The sequence below is a fragment of the Dendrobates tinctorius genome, unplaced genomic scaffold (assembly GCF_039654945.1).
Source record: "Dendrobates tinctorius isolate UK_male_01 unplaced genomic scaffold, ASM3965494v1 ptg000422l, whole genome shotgun sequence".
Lineage (NCBI taxonomy): Eukaryota > Metazoa > Chordata > Amphibia > Anura > Dendrobatidae > Dendrobates > Dendrobates tinctorius.
In genome coordinates, this window is record NW_027362086.1 from 413090 (window position 1) to 432949 (window position 19860).

General features: G+C 44.2%; 1 protein-coding gene across 2 annotated transcripts in view; it reads right to left on the minus strand.

The window, feature by feature from the left end:
• The window catches only part of CUNH1orf232 (chromosome unknown C1orf232 homolog), a 48089-nt gene that overhangs the window by 22112 nt on the left and 6117 nt on the right, over positions 1–19860 (minus strand). The window contains exons 2-3 of one of the 2 annotated variants that reach the window (XM_073564008.1): positions 2813–2907; positions 885–965 (exon numbers count right to left, since the gene is read on the minus strand). In XM_073564008.1, the coding sequence (XP_073420109.1) occupies positions 885–965; positions 2813–2896 (165 nt within the window). In that variant the 5' untranslated portion in view covers positions 2897–2907. Of the gene's footprint in view, positions 1–884; positions 966–2812; positions 3316–19860 lie in introns of those variants that run through there. The other variant, XM_073564009.1, reaches the window with a different exon arrangement.

The window sequence follows — 19860 nt, forward strand, 5'->3', positions numbered from 1 at the left end:
AAACTTTTGAGCACAACTGAATACTCTGCTGCAAGTCATTTTGACATTACTCTGCATATGCTCATTCTTTTTGTCATTTTTAGCGCCTTTTCAGGCGGGTATCAAGGTTGCAAACACATACCCTTGTTCTAGACCATGAAGCCAATGGAAGAGTAAACCTGAAACCAGCTGTAAAGTATATGACTTTGGGCGTCTTCAGGCCTTGGGCCTGTCGCAATAATAGAAAGTACTATGAATTTTTAATTGTACCAGGGATTGTTAAAAGTATAATGTGAGGCCATCCATCAGAAAACTGAGAATAGACCTTGCAGCAGGACATTTACTCTAAGCATTTAAACATACTAATGAATCCACCAAGGAATAGGTGAGAATGAGCTCTAATTTCAAGTCAAAGCATTATTCGAAAAGCCATCAAGTTGCCATGAGGGCTGTGCATGCAAAAATCCTCAAATATCCTCAAAGTTGACGTCAAAGACTGACAGACAACTATAAGAAACACCTGCTGGAGGATTTTCTGTCAAAGAAGGGAAATGTAAATCATTATTGCTAAGCTTACAAAAAAGTAAATGGCACATTGTAACAAATAACTACAAAGTCAATGTGTTATTGTTCAGATACTTTACACTTATCTTTAGTTATACTTTTTAATATTACATGAATGGTTGTGTTGAGAATATTCGTTTTCCTAACGCAAGTTCAACATTTGCAAAAAATAAGATATAATTTTTGTTACCTTAATTCCACTCGGATCATTAGAGTTCTGTGTTTTGATAACCCCGACATTCACTCAAAAGTAATTAGGATTTACGTGGTATGTTCCCGAATTTTCACTGATGTGGATGAAGACTGTACTTCTCTATATACAGAAATCTTATTCCACTTACCTTTTTTGCAAAGTGGGACATGTTTAACCCTTCATCTCCATTTTCTGGGTTTTCAGGCCCAATAATCTCTGTGCTGTCTCTCTGAAATACATTATTCCCATTGCGTTAACTCTGGTGTATTCTTATGTTAGAATCACAATATCACCTAATTTATTAATATCTGAATATTTTTCAAAGTCACTCCTAAAATAGTAATTACCAACTTCTTCTATATAGCATAATGGCAGTGTCACGATGTGTCTGGCCCTGCGTGACGCGACCCGACGATCGGTCAGTCACAAAAACAACCAAGACAGACAAGGGGACACTGGGGAAAAAATAACAACGGTGGGCCCTACAATATGGAACGGGGAAGTGGGCACCTCCTGCACTCTCCTAACAAAGAGTCCTGAACTCTCCTCACGTTCCCTATACAGGTTCTTTCAACCTGTCGCCGACCAAGATACCTAGGTCCCTCACTTGCCCTGCACCTATCCCTTACTAGTGAACTGGCAAGTGCGGACACTGGTTCCACCGCTGTACTAATAAGACACCAGGGAAAATAACAGACAGGGAAAAACAACAACACTTAGCCTCCTCTGCAGTCATGCACCGGACCGCAGAGTAAGGCACCCGAACATCGCTTCCAGCAGGATAACCACTGCTCCAGATCAGCTGCAAGCAGCACTGCTCAAGATAGCTTCTCTCTTCAGCACGGTTGGCTTCCAAATGACCAGCGTCCGCACTTGCCAGTTCCCTAGTAAGGGATAGGTGCAGGGCAAGTGAGGGGCCTAGGTATCCTGGTCGGCGACAGGTTGAAAGAACCTGTATAGGGAACGTGAGGAGAGTTCAGGGCTCTTTGTTAGGAGTGCAGGAGGTGCCCACTTCCCCGCTCCCTATTGTAGGGACCACCGTTGTAATTGTTTTCCCGGTGTCCCCTTGTCTGTCTTGGTTGTCTTTGTGACCGACCGATCGTCTGGTTGCGTCCCGCAGGGCCAGACACATCATGACATTATTACCAACCCACACTTTTTTTTTTCTGGTGAGCCATGGCCCAAAAGCAGGTCCTTTGCAAACCAACCTTTGAGAAGAGAGGAGCTCTCAGGAGCAGTGCTTTTGGCAGCTTATCTGGAGCAGTGGTGTATCTGTTGAAAGCGGAGTTTGGGTGCCTTACTCTGCTGCCTCTGAGCATTGGCAGCAGAGAAAGCTAAGTTGTTTGTTTTTCCCTGTCCGTTATTTACCCTTGTATTATGGCAGCGGTGGGACCAGTGTCCGCACTTACCAATTTCCTACTGAGGGATAGGTGCAGGGTAAGTGACGGAACTAGGTATCCTGGTCAGCGACAGGTTGAAAGAACCTGTATAGGGAACATGAGGAGAGTTCAGGGCTCTTCCTTAGGAGAGTGCAGGAGGTGTCCACTTCCCCGCTCCCTATTGAAGGGCCCACCATTGTAATTGTGTCTACGGTGTCCCCTTGTTTTGTCTTGTTGTTTGGTGACCGACCGATTGTCGGGTCACGTCACACAGGGCCAAGTCACATTGTGACAGGCAGAGATGCAGGGCTACATTGGAAATGTTAGAAACCACATCTCAGTGCCTTAAATCCATCATTTAACTGGGGTTTCTAGGGCTCACCAGAGGAAATGATTCCGGGGGTGTATGATCCATCTACTATGCTACATATAAGAAATGTACACATCTACGGGTGCATATTTTGGTTGCAGTGGCAGATCTTCAAAAGTAGCAAATATGGTTGACTTCCACAAGACCTTTGGTGGCCCACTATTTTGTCAGATACTGAACACACCAGTTTAGCGAAAGGTAATTCAACTATGATTGGAACCCAAAAAAATAAAACTTGTGCATCATTATGTAATTTTAAGCACTAACATATCATCTGTTTCTTCATTTTTCTTAGATATCTATTGTATTGAACCCTTCAGTGCTTACCTCTTCCAGCGTTTCTTCATCATCGTCTGCATTGAATGTCTGCAGAACTTTTGCCTTATAAACTTTCCAAAAGTTTTGGCTCATTGTAGAAAATGCTGTGGAAGATGTAGAAGAGAATGACTGTTTGAAATATCTGGTAGCGTAGTCTTGTGCATACAACCTTTCTATGATCGGTCAACTCTGCTTCCCAGTAAAGATTGTTGGCAATACGTGGAATAGATCCAGGTTTGACTTTCATCCAGGTTTGCACACTTGATGACAACTGGTCTTCACTTATACATCAAGTCTTCCAACACGTAGTGTCTCTTGCTAGGTCAGCTGAGTATCTAACAGTCTGCAAATTTAATTTGGGTATGCGTGGCATCTCACAATATGCAAAACATCTCAGGTGCACCGCTCTTTGGCTTCATTGGCTCAGACGCACTGGAGTTTTGTGACCTCATTAAAGTTGCAGGAAGTTCTTCATACGGGGAAATTTAATAGGTGACATGTGAAAGGCTGAACTAATGCAGTAACAGACAAAAGGAAAACGATTAGCTCTGACATTTTATGTCAAGGAGCCTCACATGTGTCTAATTTGTGTATGAGTACATTATATACTTGCCTGTAAATACTACTTTGCACTGTTCCCTCAAATATTATGGGATTAATTTAATTAATTTATTCATGTTCTTGGGCCTTTAAAGGGTATATGTCAGACATTTTATGTTGCCAGAGCCGGGTGCAGGTTTTCGTGGCCCCCAGGCGAATAAGTCTCAGTAGGCCCCTTTAACATACCACGATTTATGATGCACAGGTAAGAAATATACGGATAGTGCAATGCCAAGGATTTCACTTACTTCTTACATTACATTAGTGATATCTATTGCAAATTTTACAGTAGCTAAGAACCGGCAAATCCTTGCAGCGCACAGCACACAGCACACAGTAACTACAGACTTATTTTAGACCGGACAGTATAGACATCCATGTAGAGTTATGGGCACCACATGGTGCTCCATACAGTATTATGGGCCCCATATATTGCTCCATACAGTATAATGTCAAAATGTATAGTGCCATACAGTACATAATGGCCCCATACATTGCTCCATACAGTATAATGGCCCCATATATTGCTCCATAGAGCATAATGGCCCCATATATTGCTCCATAGAGCATAATGGCCCCATATAAAGCTTCATACAGTATAATGGGCCCCATATGCTTTACAGAATAATGGGCCCCATATAATACTCCATACATAAAAAAAATACTCACCTTTCCCATTCCCTGTAGGTCTGGTCTCCTCAGTGTCTTCTGACTCTCTGCACTGCTTGGCAGAGGGTGCGCTGTAGTGACGTAATCGCGCCCTCTGCCCCGAGATGTCAGACATAAGATGGCAACGCTGAAGACACTGAAGCTGCGTGGAATGAGAAAGGGTGAGTATTTGAGGGAGGGTCCTGTGCCAGCACAGGCAATGGGCTACCCTGACTCTGGGGCCCCATAGAGTGCTGGTGTTCCCGACGCCAAGTGGGCACCCCTGTTCATCTAGGGTCCCGTTACTTGCCCGGGTGCGCCGGGTGGTAATGCCGGCTTTGGATGTTTCTCTCGCCATGGGTAGCATGAAATACAGACTGGCTAGCTCATTGCAAAATGCTATGTTTACACTGCAGCATTTCTGCATAAAAACATAGATTTCTGTAATTAATGAGGCCATGTAGATTTCATGCTGTCCTATTTCGGACAGCATGGAACGGTTGTCAGGTTCCCTTTAAAGTTTAAATGTATTGAAAAATGCTATGGTCATGTACAAATGTAAAACCCCCATACCAAGTCAATTTCGTGTTAACCCCTTCCCACCGCAGCCATTTTTCATTCATTTATTTTTTTTCTGTCAACATAGATATATGTATGTAAACTTTTGATCAGGGTCATTTGAATGTTTTGGGTTGTCATTATGATTAAAAAAGAGAAAACACAGTACTTTGACAATAAATGGTTCCACCCAACCACTAACCATAAGTTCAGAAAAAGTTTTGGTGTTATCATTCATACTCTGAAAAAAGGCCAAATTTTTTTTGCAGGGGTATGTAAACTTTTGAGCACAACTGTACAGCTTTTTGATGGGAAGTAACCAAAAAAACAGCAATGCTATAACTTCTTTTACATTTTTTAGGTTCACTATGGAACTTCAGCATGTGCTCCTTCAATCTCTAGAACAATACACTGCAATTCTTCTGGCAATGGTCACCTTTATAAAAGTAGCACTTTGGTATTTTGTTTTTTTCAATTTGCTATCCCCTTAGTCATGCCATTCTGAGTAAGTCTAGGAGAGCCATGATATGAATTGTAGACTTGCACTGAGAAAGTGAGTTCCGCACAGAAGATGCTGTGCGACCTGGCTCATAAAACATGGTTATGTGGTATAGAAGAAGATCAAAATGGAGCAGCAAACAGAAGAAGACAACAGTCCTTAGAGGGGTTGTTCTCTACTAGGACAACCCCTTTTTGATCCAAATGTTTGGCCCCGATAAAATAAAAAGCCTATACTCACCTGCCGTGCCGACGCCGTTCCCACAGTGTCGACACTAGTGGTCCCAGGGCTCGAGTGCAGTTATTATGACATGTGAGCCCAGTGCCTAATCTGGTATCGCACCACTGTTCCTGCCTTTGTACGAATTGTACATGAAGAGGAAGTCCGGGCTGCAACTGATTCCTGACTTCTTCTTCATGTTCAATTCAACAGAAGGCAGGGACAGTGATGCCAGCACTGATCGGGCGCCGTGCTCACGTGTCACAACAACCGCACGGAAGCCCCGGGAGAGCGAGTGTCGACAAACAGGAACCGCACTGGCACAGGAGGTGGGTATAGGCTTTTTTATTTTATCGGGGCCAACTAACTGTGGGATATGACAAAAAGTTATCCAAGTAGAAGACAAATTCTTTAAGTATTGTATACATTTATTGTTCAAATAACTATAGTTGGTAGATTTCTCTTCTTGCATCATTTTGGATTCTGCAAACATTGCCAAGTGAAGTTGCCATTTTTTAATTTGCCCTATAAGTACTTCTACAGGGGTTTCTGATGCTAGAAATGTAGTTGAGGCTCAGAAGCCTCAGGTTTTAGTTAAGTAACTACAAGTGCTTTGTACAGTTTTACCTATGACTTGTAATTGTTCTAATTGCAACATACAGTGGCATGTAAAAGTTTGGCCACCTCTTGTCAAAATTACTGCTATTGTGAAAAATTAAGCAAGTTGACGATGAAGTAATCTCTAAAAGGCCTAAAGTTAAATATGACACATGTCCTTTGTATTTTAGGCAAAATATATATTTGCTTGTTTTACAATTTAAAAATTCTAAAAAGAAAAAAAAGGCTGATACAAAAGTTTGACCACCCTGCAATGGTTATTACCTAGTAACACCCCTTTTTGAAAGTTTCACAGTTTGTAAACGGTTTTTGAAGCCAGCCAAAAGTCTTTCAATTCTTGTTTGAGGGATTTTCATCCATTCATCCTTGGAAAATTCTTCCAGTTCTGTGAGATTCCTCGGTCATCTTGCATGCACTACTATTTTGAGGTCTAGCCACAGACTTTCAATGATGTTCAGATCAGAAGACTGTGAGGGCCATTGTAAAACCTTCAGCTTGCGCCTGTTGAAGTAGTCTATTGTGGATTTTGACATGTGTTTAGGATCATTATCCATTTGCAGGAGCCTTCCTCTTTGCAACTTCAGCTTTTTTACATATGGTGTAATGAATGTTTGCATCAAGAATTTGTTGAAATTTCATTGAATCCATGCATTCCTCTATCCGTGAAATGTTCCCCGTGCTATTGGCTGCAACACAACCCCAAAGCATGGTGGATGGCGAGATGTTCCTTTCCTGAAATTCTGTGCCCTTTTATCTACACACATACCTTTATTTATTGTGGCTAAAGAGTTCTATTTTAACCTCATCGGTCCACAAGACTTGTTTCCAAAATGCATCAGTCTTGTTTACATGTTCTTTTGCATACTTCTGACGCGGAATTTTATGGTGAGGCGAAGCAGAACTTTTCTTCTGATGATTTTTCCATTGAAGCCATATTTTGCAGGTGTCTCTGAACAGCTGAATGATGTACCACAACTCCAGAGTCTGCTAAATCTTTTTGAAGGTCTTTTTCATTCAAGCGGGGGTTCTGATTTGCTTCTAAAGCAACCCTACAAGCAGCTCTCATTGAAATTTTGCTTGGTCTTCCAGACCTTATCTTGACCTCCACTGTTCATGTTAACTGCCATTTCATAATGACATTTTGAACGGAGTAAATTTAGGACAACTTAAATATCCTTTACTATATTCTAATTGCCTTTTCCTGCTTTGTGGGTCTCCACCATTTTCATTTTCAAAGTACTAGGCAGCTGCTTAGAAGAACCCATGGCTGCTGTTTTTTGGCACAAGGTTAGAGGAGGCTGGGTTTTTATTAATCTGGAACCTCTGCATCACCTGGCCATTCCTAACGATGATAGTGAATAAACCATAACCATAGCAAACTAATTAAGGTCTGAAACATTGGACAAAGTTATCTGAGCACACAAATCTCCAAGGGTGTCTAAACTTTTGCATCGGCTCACCTTCCTTTTTGTAATTTATAAAATGTAAAAGATGAATATATTTGCCTAAAATACAAATGAAATGTTATCTTTAAATTTAGGCCTTTTAGAGATCATTTCATTTCACAATAACAAATATTTGTTACGCAGCTGTCCAGTATCCATGCTTTGCTTCCCTCATCTCGGTCCGTTAAACTTTCTTGTGCTCAACGTCAGGCTTTGCAAGTGGTCCGGCGTGCTCACATGTTAAACTTTCAAAGACTATACAAGACACACCTGTGTCTTGGGATTATATAAAGACTTCCTAGTACCTCTTTAATTTGGTCTGTCCATAGTTCCTGTCTACCGGCTTCAGGATGTCTCCTGGCTGCCTGTGATTTCCAGTCCCTGAGGTATTTCTGTGTCTTCCAGTAATTCTGCTACTGGTCAATGGTCTCCAGGACTTCACCTGTTTGCAGTTTTCTGTAACTTTGCAGCCTGTCAGCAGTCTCCAGGACTTCACCTGGTTGTGACTTGCAGTAACCTTGCTACCTATCAGTGGTCTCCAGGACTCCACCAATTTGTCTGTGGCTTCCAGCAACAGCAGTATCCAGGACTTCAGCAATTTGTCTGCGGCTTCCTTGGTCTCCAGGACTTCACCAGTTTATCTGCGGCTTACAGTAATCTTGCTATCTGTCAGTGGACTCCAGGACTTCACCTGTTTGTCTGCGGCTTCCAGTAATTCTGCTACCTGGCAGTATTCTGCAGGGCATCAGTTGTGTGACTGCATGTCTGCCTGCGGCTTACAAGACTTCTGTCCACTTGCGGCTTCAAGGACCTTATCAACATTTTTAGCTTGTCTTTGCTATGTGTCCACCTATGGTTTCCTGAATGTCTCCTGTCCGTTTATGTTTCCACGACCTCTTTAAAAGGGATTTCCCATCAACAAAGTACATCTTAATTATCTTATAAATGTGCCCTTTCTACATATTATGTAATGTCTGAGTCTCACCTGAATGTATCACATCTCCCATGCAAGGTAAGAAGCAAAAGAATAAACTAATATACTGGCATTACAGAACGGGGTTACAGCTGATTCTTTGAGTGAAGTAAAACATTTCACTGCTTGTTTTTAAGCAATGTTTTACCTGAAAGAAAGAATCAGTTGTGATCCAGTGCTGTAATGTCTGTATACTCATTTGCTTCCTCCCATGCTCAGGAGCTATGGTATGATCAGACCATGTCCCTGTATAGTCAGACACAGCCATTACACAGTACACAACAGGGGCACATTTATAAGATTTTCCCAGTTCATTGGAAAACCCCTTTAAGACTTTTAGTTTGCCTTTTCTACATGTCTAGCAGCAGTTTCCAGGATGTCTCCTGTCCACTTGTGGATTCCAGGACCTCATCAAGATTTTTTGTTTGTCTCTGCTTTGGGTCCTAGTGTGGCTTCCAGTAACTCTGCTAGCCGTCTGTGGTCTCCCTGATGTCTCCAGTCTGCCTGTAGTTTTCAGGTACTCTGCTACTTGCCTGTGGTCTCCCAGATGTCTCCGGTCTGCCTGCCGATTACATATTTACCATGTGCAACACCCGCCTGTTGCACTGATGCCCATGACCCACACAGACCTAAGGCTTAGAGGATCCACCTCACCCAGTGAGCCCACTTTATGTAAGAAAATACTTAGACCATGGTATCTAAAGGAGCAGCAGCAACATTGTTGCCGTGGGTTACAGACTTTTTGGGGGGAAGGGCACTTTGATCGGTGTAATGTTTTGCACCTGCCCAGATCTGTACTTTATTTCCCTCACCTCAGTCCATTAGACTTTTTGTGCTCCACGTCAGGCTTTTTCAAGTGGCCCAGCGTTCTCATGTGTTGGACTTTCAAGGCCTACTGTATATAAAGCTCGCAGAGACACACCTGCATTTTTTATTAAGACTTCCTAGTAACTCTTTTAGCTGATCTGTGCAAACGTCCTGTCTAAAGGCTGCAGGATGTTTCCTGATTGTGGTTTCCAGTCCCTGGTGTTACTTGTTTTTGGATTCTAGCTATTCTGGTAATGGTTAGTGGTCTTCAGGACTTCACCTGTTTGTCTACAGCTACCAGTAACCCTGCTGTAAGTAGTCTACAGGACTTCACCTGTTTTTATGTGGCTTCCAGTAACCCTGCTACCTGTTTGTCTATGGCTTTCAGTAATCCTGCTGTCAATGGTCTCCAGGATTTCACCTTCAGGGACATCATTGAGACTTTTACTTTGACTCCGTTATATGTCCACCTGCGGCTTCCAGTACCTCTGCTACCTGTCAGTGGTCTCCCGAACTTCTCATGTCTACCTCCGACTTCCAGCAACTCTGCTACCTGTTTCCCTTATGCAACACCTGCCTACTGCATTGACACCCATGTGCCCACAAGGACCTTGAGTGTAGAGGATCCACCTCACCTAGCCAGAAAGCTTTATGTAACAACGCTGTATAACACCCAGGAAATCTTTTTTCGCACATCCTTTTCGCTTGGGTCCAGTTTTATTATTGGTCAGGGTGGTTCCGGTAATGACACCACTTCTCATGTTTTTCCTTTGTAATGATGCATTGAACTCCTTATGCTACAAGATCTGGACCTTGTTTTCTGGTTATCTCTGTGGTATCTCTGAATGCAACACCCTCTCTCACTGCCTTCTTGTAGGAGTTCTGGTTTCATCTGTAACTGATACACATGAATAGGAGCTCACTCTGTGTGTGGAAATAGTATCAGCAAATAAATAATTTGTCACATCTCCCTAAAGCTGAACTGCCTCCTATAGTTATCCAGGAAATATATACATACAGCAAAAACACAGTGCACTCAACCATCATGTTCAGTGACCACGTGTTTGTACCACACGAAGAAATATGAAGAAATAGTGAAGTAAATACTGTTAAACTTCAAACAGATTTCTGCTCCATTTCTCTAAGATCTTTTAACTCCCTGGTTTTCACCCTTTAAACCCTATAAAAGAATCTGGCCTTTGCCACAAAGGCCCTACAGGTTGTGTCAGCGGAGCAGCCAGTGACCAGTGGAATTAGCAAAGGGAAGCACAAAGCTACACTAGTCAGAGCCAGAAAGGCAAACCAAAGTTGAAGGAGATTAACCCAGAAGAATGGTCAAGTGAAATTCGAGGTTAGAACATAACGAAGAGCTATCCAAATAACTGGTAAAACGGATTCTTCTTTGGACATAATCGCTGCTTTTAATCCCGGTTTGCCTTGCAACGTATGAGACAAATGATCAGCTCTGAAGTTTATGACATTAAGTTAATATGTGCATCAAATTTGTTAGGATCTTTTAAAACTTACATCTGTAATTGAAGGAATCATGAGGCTAATGAGAAAAAAACCTTAAAGAGGGCCTGTTATAAGATTCAGGTTGCCCGAATCTGGCTTCATGGTTGTAGACAGGTATGTGCACACATGGAAGAGACAAGTCAATCACTGGTGGAAAAGGGAGAAGCTGACCGAGGGCTGTGCCGCTGGGTCGCCAACTTTGCCTTTTTCTTTTTTCTAGTCAGCTTATAAAAAATTCACGGACAGACAATATTTTTTAAGGATACATGGAAAACCATAAAAAATATTATGATTATAAGTGATACATGTGCACATGTCATCATTTTGATATGAAGACATTACTTGTAGAGTTGAGTGAAACAGGTCGGTCAGATTCAAAAGTCGCCGACTTTCACCAAAGTCGGGTTTCATGAAACGAAACCGGACCACAGTGTGAAGTCGGCCATGCGGTCGGCGACCCGAGCGCCAAAGTCGGGTTTTCGCCGAATGCTTGCACGTGACTTTTTTCAGCCAATGAGAGAAGCGTAGCATAGCGTAGCGGGAGAGAGAGAGGGAGAGGGAGAGAGAGAGAGGAGAGAGACTTTGCCGCCTCTAGGGTTAAAATTAATGCCAGGTGTGTTTACAGTCCTCCACTCACTGCCGACTTTTCTCCCCATTGACTTGCATTGGGTTTCATGTTTCACGACTTTTCACTATAGTCGGCCGATTTCGTTCGACTCGACTTTTGAGAAAGTCGGGTTTCACGAAACCCGACTTGACCCTAAAAAAGGCAAAGTCGCTCATCTCTTATTACTTGCATTCACTGTAAACTGTAATTAGAGTCAAAATAATCTGTACAAGTTTATGCGACTTCAAAAAATTCATGAACAAGGTAGAAAATGAAAGTGAAAGGAACAAAGAGAAAACTCAGATTTATACAATCAGACATAAACATAACATTATCATCTGTTATAGAAGTATAATAGTTTCAGGAAATATGTAACATACTTTTACAGTAATGCAATAAAAAATATACATAGATCATGGGTATACGGCTTTAAAAAAAAAACAGTAAAAATGATTGAAAACCAAAAAATTCATGAACGACTTAAATTTTTTTTACATACAGGCAAAAAAGTGCTGTATTTTTACCGTCTGTCCTGGAATTTCAAGAACGTTGGCAACCATGTCCCGCTTCAGACTATTCAGGTTTCTCCTATGGTCCCTGGATGGCTTTTCAAATGTTTTCTTGGAAATACTCCAGATTTTCAGAGCAAAATAAACCCAACTGAAAACGTGCAGCCAGTTTCTGATCAGCTTGTGATTCTTACTGCATGAATCTAGTGTCAGGCTCCCTTTAAAGCCAGTTTCATCCATGTACTGTACATAAAGGCTTATAGTCTTATTAAAAAAAGATCTATCAGTAATATACCTCTGTTTAAAATTTTATCATGTGCTATGTTCTGATCCAATGTTATGGATAAATGACTATGGCCTGTTTCACACATCCGTTTGTGTCCATCAGTCTAAATCCGCCGTTTTGCAAAAAAAACGGATCCGCCATTTTTCTTGGTGGATCCGTTTTTTTCCCCATTGAGTTGCATTACCGGCGGATCTTGACGGATGGCCATCCGTTGGATCCGTTTTTTTGCGGATCCGCCAAAATTTTGACGTCCGCCGACATGCCCGAACGGACCATGCAATGTTTTTTCGGGCGGCAGGATCCGCACTTCTCACTGCGCATGCCTGAAAGACTTCACTCAGCCGGAAATTTAACCCTAAACTCTGTTCTGGTGGCTGAAAAATCCTCTCTCTCTCTCTCTCTCCTTCCCCAGGCAGCGGTTCCTTTAAAATTCTTCCTTTGACGGATCCGTTAAAATAACGGTCCGGTGGCAAACGTTGTGGTCAGTACAGGAACGGATCCGCTATCCGCCATTTTAACGGATTTTGACTGAAGAAAAAACTGGTGTGTGAAACAGGCCTATGTAGTATAGCTGAAGAAATTGTCAAACACCATCATCCTGACACAGCATTCCTACAACGTCCAAGCTATAACCATTCTGAGTCTCCCATTCCTCTGGTGACACTCTATCTAAATTGGCAATACTGGAACAAGACACCACCACATCTGGTAAAGGTATCTCCACGCAAACGTATTTCTCTGCAGTCTGATTGATCCTCCAACTGCAATACAGACACATGAATAACAAATAAAGAGTGGTACCTTACTTGAACATCAAGCTATACAAATTTGTTCCTTTTTTTATATTACATACAAAACCAATGTCAAGAATTACAATCTCTACTGTTTGTTATGGGAGTGTATCAACTCACTCAGGAAAATTGGTAAAACATTAAGAGTGAGTGTACACAGTGCGGATTCACCTGCGGATTTGCAGGTAAAACCGCAGGTAAAGTGACCTGCGGTTTTCCTGCGGATTTACCAGCGGTTTTCCACTGCGGATTGACACCTGGACAATGGAACAGGTGTCAAACTGCAGCGGAATCCAAAGAATTGACATGCTACGGATTTAAAACCGCAGCAAATCCGCACGGAAAAATCCGCAGCATGTGCACTGCGGATTTGAAATCACATTGGCTAACATTGTACTGTACAATGTCTGCGAAACTGCTGCGGATCCGCAGTAGAATCTGCAGCGTGTGCACATACCCTAAAAACTGCAACTCACCCTGCCGATTCCTGTACAGACTAGAGATCCTGACCCTGCAGTCAGTCACTAGTGGTTCCTCCGTGAGCTACGATAGCCCTAACCATAAGACTAGACAATGGCAATTTGGACCTATGCTGCCTGAAAGGCCGTCAAGTGCTTCACATTACTCCTAAAGAACAGCAAGGCAGAGCAGAATGCAAATGGGAATTAATATAAATAGATAGCAGAGTGAATAAAACAAAACATGACATACAAAATAAAGGATTAAATATGTACAGTATTTAGAGAATATGCTGCCTACTTACAAAAAATAAACAGAAGATAGGTGAAGGGTTTAAAAGAGCATAAACTGATGATAGATAAACCCTAGCTGGTCTTTCACTGACTGACAATCTACAGCAGTATGACTGGACATCCAAATGATACTATAACCGGCAAGAAATACCACCAAGGGGAAAGTAAATAAAGCTACACAGGTGATAGGCCAGACAAATGAGTAAATGAAATACCTGTTACCCTAAAAAAAACTGAAGCAAAGATATCAGAAACTAAACACCCGGAGAAAATAGAATTAGACTTACCAGTAATTTGCTTTCTAGGAACCTTCCACGACAGCATAGGAGGTTGTCTCCACACCCTAATGGGGGACAGAAAGCACAAAGAGGTTAAAAAGCCCCTCCCACCTCCTACTTGCAAGGGACTTATAATGAGCACCATAGCACCGGTTACCTTTAAGCTCCCAGGAACAATCCAAAGAACATAGGGAGGGAATTAGTGCTGTCGTGGAAGGTTCCTAGAAACCAAATTACCGGTAAGTTTAATTCTATTTTCTCTAGTCACCTTCCCCGACATCATAGGAGGAATACTATTTAATACAGCACTAGGGTGGGACCACAGCCTGGAGTACTTTCCGACCAAAGACTAGATCCCTACTGGACAATAAGTCCAATCTATAGCATTTTGTGAAGGTATGAAGCGAAGACCATGTTGTGGCCCTGCAGATCTGCTTGGTGGATGCATCTTCTTTTCCTGCCCAGGAGACGGATGTGGATCTCGTAGAATAAGCCTTGACCCCAGCCAGGGGTGTCATGTCCTGAGCCAGATACGCTTCAGATATGGCCTTCTTGATCCAATTCGAGATGGTGGGTTTTGCCACTTTCTTCCCTTTATTCGACCCGATGGATGAACAAATTTTGGTCAATTCTCCAGGAACTGGTTTGTTCTAGGTAGTATAAGATGGTACACCGAACATCGAGAGTATGGAATTCTTCCTCTTTTCGATTGGCTGGATTCTGGCAAAAGGAAGGGAGGACGATCTTCTGAGACTGGTGGAAATCAGACAACTTTAGGAAGAAAGGATGGATCAAGATAGAGGACTATAGAGTCATCTCTAATTATTAAATAAGGTTCTCTTATTGATAAAGCTTGTATTTCTCCTACACGCCTTTCTGTGGTTATAGCGACAAGGAAAGCAGCTTTGTATACGAGGCATTGAGGAGTACAAGAAGACAGGGGTTTGAACGGTGGGCATGTGAACCCTTTGAGGACTAGATTTAGGTCCCAAAAAGGGACAACACTCTGTTTTCTGGGATGCGATCTGAGAGCCGATATCATAAATCTCTTAATCCAATGGTGGTTGACCAAGTAAGTCCTGATCGAACATGGAACTTAGGGCGGAGACCTGAACCTTCAGAGTACTAGGTTTAAGGCCTACTTCTAGCCCTTTCTGTAGGAAGTCCAATATTTGTGAAATATTTGGGTGGAATGGATCAGGCAGATTAGGGAGGCAGAAGGATGAAAACTTCTTCCACACTTTATTATATATAGCATTGGTAACTGGCTTTCTGGATCTCTGTAAAGCAGCAATTTCTGTGTCCGAAAGTCCTCTAGCACTTAGTACCTGGGCATCAGTAACCAGGCAGCTAGATTCAATATTTGAGGTTCTGGATGATGAAGGGGTCCTTGTGAAAGAAGGTCGGCTTCCACCGGTAAACGAACTGGACTGTCTATCTGGAGCTCGACGATGAGGTTGAACCAGCTTCAGCCACACTGGAGCCACCAGGATAGTTGGGAAATGATACTCCTGGATTTTCGAAAGAGTTTACGCCAACATTGGAATTGGTGGAAAGGCGTAGTCCAACTGAAAGCTCCATTTTTGAGCAAAGGCTTCCACTCCCCTGGAGTTGTCCCTGGGATTTAGGGAAAAAAGGCTTTGACCTGCGTGTTTTGACCTGAAGCAAGCAAATCGATTTCTGGTAGGCCCCATCTGTCTACCAGCATCTTGAAGACTCTTCTGCTCAGTCTCCATTTCCCCGGCTGTATGTTCTGGTGACTCAGGAAATCTGCCTGAAAGTTGGAAGATCCCTTTATATGGACAGCTGTCAGGGAGAGAAGCTGTTTTTCGGCCCAGCAGAATATTCGGCCTGAAATGCCTCTTAAGCTGTTGAACCTTGTGCTCCCCTGATGTTTGAGGTGGGCAACTGCAGTGATGTTGTCCCAATAAATTCTGACATGACATCCGGAGATTAGATTGCTTGCAGTCAGAAGAGTTCCTCCTCTGTCTTCAGCTCTCTGAAGTTGGAGGACCTGGTGCTTATCCTCTGACCCCAGAACCCTGGAAAGGAGTACAAGATACTATAGCTCCCCAGCCTCGTTTGCTGGCATCAGTTGTTATCATAACCAGGGGAGTTTGTGACCAACTCATGCCTCTGCGAAGATTTCTGGGGTTCAACCACCACGCTAGGGAGGCCCTTACGCGTCCTGGAGTGTGTACTCTCCTGTACAGAGAGCTGGGATTCCCGTTCCAATTCTTGAGGATGTGGGCTTGAAGAACTCTGGAGTGGGCCTGCACCCAGGACACTGATTGAATGCAGGCCGTCATGGAGCCTAGTATTGACATGCCTTCCTGAAGGGTAGGGGTTTCTGAAGTTTGCGATCTTTTTTTTTTTTTTTATCAGGTAATGTTTTATTAAACATTTTCAAAAACTGAAAAAAACAGGTAATCACATACAGGGTAGTTCCCAAATAGTGTATTACATAAACACAATAGAACCCCACAAAAATCCCTCCCATCTTACCCCCGACCCTCACCCGACAAAAAAAAGTTTGCGATCTTTGCCGTCATAGTTAGGCGATGATCCTCCGGGAGAAAGGACATCTGCTTCCCAAAGTCTAACAGGACCCCCAGAAGCCTTCTTGTTTTGGAGGGCTGAAATTGAGACTTCTTCAGATTTAGCAGCCACCCTAGAGATCGCAGAATATCGAGAGTTCTTGATACATGGCTCCTGAGAATCTGAGCAGAGGAACCTAAAACTAGCAAGTTGTCCTGATAAGGTACGCCACAGACTCCCTGTCTCCGAATATATGAAACAGCTTCTGCCATTCTCGTGGAAAAGACTCTTGGCGCCGAAGAGATGCCGAAGGGGAGCACGTTGAAAGGGTAGTGCTTCACTTGCTGGTTCTGCTGTACTGCAAACCTCACGTATTTCCTGTGCTGAGGATGGATTGGCACATGGAAGTAGGCATCTTTGAGGTCTATGGTTGCCATGAAGAAGTATGGGCCTATCAGGGGAATGACCGATTTCACTGATTCCATCTTGAATCTGCGATAGATGTGCTGATTGAGATTTTTGAGGTTTATGATAATGCTTGCCTCTCCGGAAGATTCTTCACTAAAAAAAGTTGGAAGTAGTGGCCTGTTCCCCATTGCTCCGGAGACACTGGGGAGATTGCGATTGACTTTAAGACATCCTGGAGGCCTGTCATCAGCATTGTCTGGGCTCCCTGAGATGGAAGGGAGGTGACTCTCAGGCCCCGAGGGGGGAAGGACTCAAACTACTCTATCAGGAGGCCCTCCTTGATGATATTGAGGACCCACCAGGAATTGGAAATGGCCCGCCAATGGTGGAAAAAATTTGCGAGCCTCCCCCCCACTGGGTCGGAGTCATTGTTTATTCTGCTGGTGCTGCTGCTGGGGATTGAAGTTGTTCTTCCCCTTTCCCTTAGCATAACTTCATCTCTCAGTTTTACCTTTTTCCTTTGTCTGGGGGTCTGAGACTGAGAGGCACGAAAAAACACTTCCTGGGAGGTTTTTGCTCAGGAAGGGCCTTTTTCCTATCAGTGACCTTCTCTAAAATTTAATCAAGAGCAGGGCCAAAAACGTATTCGCCTTTAAAGGGGATTGAGCATAACTTGACTTTTGATATGACATCCCCGCTCCACATCCTGAACCAGAGAGCTCTTCTGGCAGAGTAAGATTGAACCAGTGATCTAGCAGCAATCCTAATTGACTCCATAGATGTGTCAGCTAGAAAACCGATGGCCCTTTGGAGAATAGGTAGAGAGTCCAATAACTTCCCCCTTGAGGTACCCTGTTCCAACTCTTCCAGCCATTGGAAGAGGGCTCTGGCCACACAGGTGGAAGCTATATTAGATTTTAACGCAGAAGTGGACATTTCCCAGGATTTCTTCAGCAGACTTTCTAGCTTTCTATCCATTGGATCTTTTAGCTGTGAAGAATCCTTAAAGGGGAGTGTGGCTTTCTTCGCTACTCTCACCTCACCACCTGAATGTCCATCTTAGAAACATCCCAAGTAGGGGAATCACTCTCCAAGGGAAACCTATGCTTCAATTCTGAGGGGGTGGTAAGGAGTTTTTCTGGAAGCTCCAATTCCTGAGATATCAGATCCAGGATGTTTTATGTACTGGAAAGTCAATCTGTCTACCTGTTTTTAAGCTCCCAAACATTTCGTCCTGAATGGACTGAGGGACGGACTCCTCCTCCAACCCCATAGTACTACGTACTGCGCTCACCAGCTCTCCTATACACTCTGAAAAGTTCAAAGGGATGTAGATTCTCCCCATTTTTCTGAGAAGGAAAGTATAAGAGTGTTCAGACTCAGAGTCCACCATCTGAATTTTCATTTTTTTAGAAGGAGATGGCCCTGGAAAAGATGGTGGCGGAGGAGGATTGAACCTCCTGCTTAACCAGGGTATGGATTTCCTTGATGAGAGAGGGCTGCTCTGCTCTGACCACCTTGTCCGTGCATGCTTGACAAATCTTTTCCCATAGCGAGGGAAGCTTCCTATTGCAGATAGCACATTTGGGAGGCTTTCTGGCAGGGGCTTTATGGGCAGACTTGTCTCCCTAAAAAAGAGGGAGAGTAGTGTAAGTAGAGGGACCATCTACACTGCCCGGGACCCTAGCCTAGGACCCACCCCACATCTGACTTACTGGAGAAGGGGCAGCGCTGGGCTCTGCAGGCGCAGGGAAGGAAGCACCATCCATACTGAGGGAATCAGTCTTACCTGGAGATGTCTTCAGGCAGGTTTATATAGCCATAGACCCTGCCCTCAGCGCGATTGAATATTTCCCTCCTCCTCCCCGGGTCCAAGAGCAGGCTTCCGCATAGTTCTGCGTGCTCAGCACACCGTTTGGTAGTCCGGGGGCCACAGGAGGCCGAACTGGAAGTATGCATTCCAGCGTGGAACGCAAGGCCCGGAAGTGACAGGCGCCATTTAATGACGTCACTTCCGGGACACTGAACAGCACAAAAATGACCGGCACACTTTACCCCCCATGTGGGGAAGAAGGTGAACCGGGAAAGGTCCCGAGGCCAAATGTGGGTGACAGGAGCAGAAACGGAGGAGTAGTGTCACGTCGCCGTCAGACTCGGGGCCTGCTGTTCTGCCCTCAGCCACTAGGAGGCGACGGACTGTCACGCCGCCCTCGGGCTCGGGGCCTGCTATTCGGGCCTCGGCCACCAGGAGGCGCCGGACTGACATGTCGCCGTCGAACTCGGGGCCTGCTGTTCCGCCCTCAGCCACTAGGAGGCGACGGACTGTCACGCCGCCCTCGGGCTCGGGGCCTGCTCTCCAGGCCTCGGCCATGAGGAGGCGCCGGACTGACATGTCGCCGTCGAACTCGGGGCCTGCTGTTCCGCCCTCAGCTACTAGGAGGCACCGTGGCTCGCGCCTGAGTGATGGCGGCAACAGTGAAAGGGCTTCTGCGCAGACATCTAGTGGACGCAGACTCCGCTCCTCTGTCATGAAGGGGTTGGTGCATCGTCATCAGGTCTGGTCGTGGGGGCGGTCCTGATGACATCATCAGCCCGGGAGCCTGTGAGGGATGACCTGATCCCTCAAATACCTTGGGACTGGGCTTGCAAGCCGCCGGATATATTCTTGGTTCCCCTGTGTGCTACTTAGTGATTGACGTCTGTTTGACTCTGACCTCAGCCTGGATTTCTGACCCTTCTATTGCCTGACGACTTTGTACTTCTGCTACTCTCCTGGTTTGTGACCTTGGCTTGGATATTCTGACTCTGCTACTTCCTAACGATTCTGTACCTCTGCCGCCCTCCTGGTTTTTGACTCTGACCTTGGCCTGAATTTGACTCTTCTATTGCCTGCCGTTTTTCCTACTTCCCTCTGACGACCGTCTTGCTCTGGCCGCTGCTCATATTCAGACAGCTACCTCCTGGGCTCTGTTGTAAATCCAGATCCCTGTATAGGGGTAAAGGGTA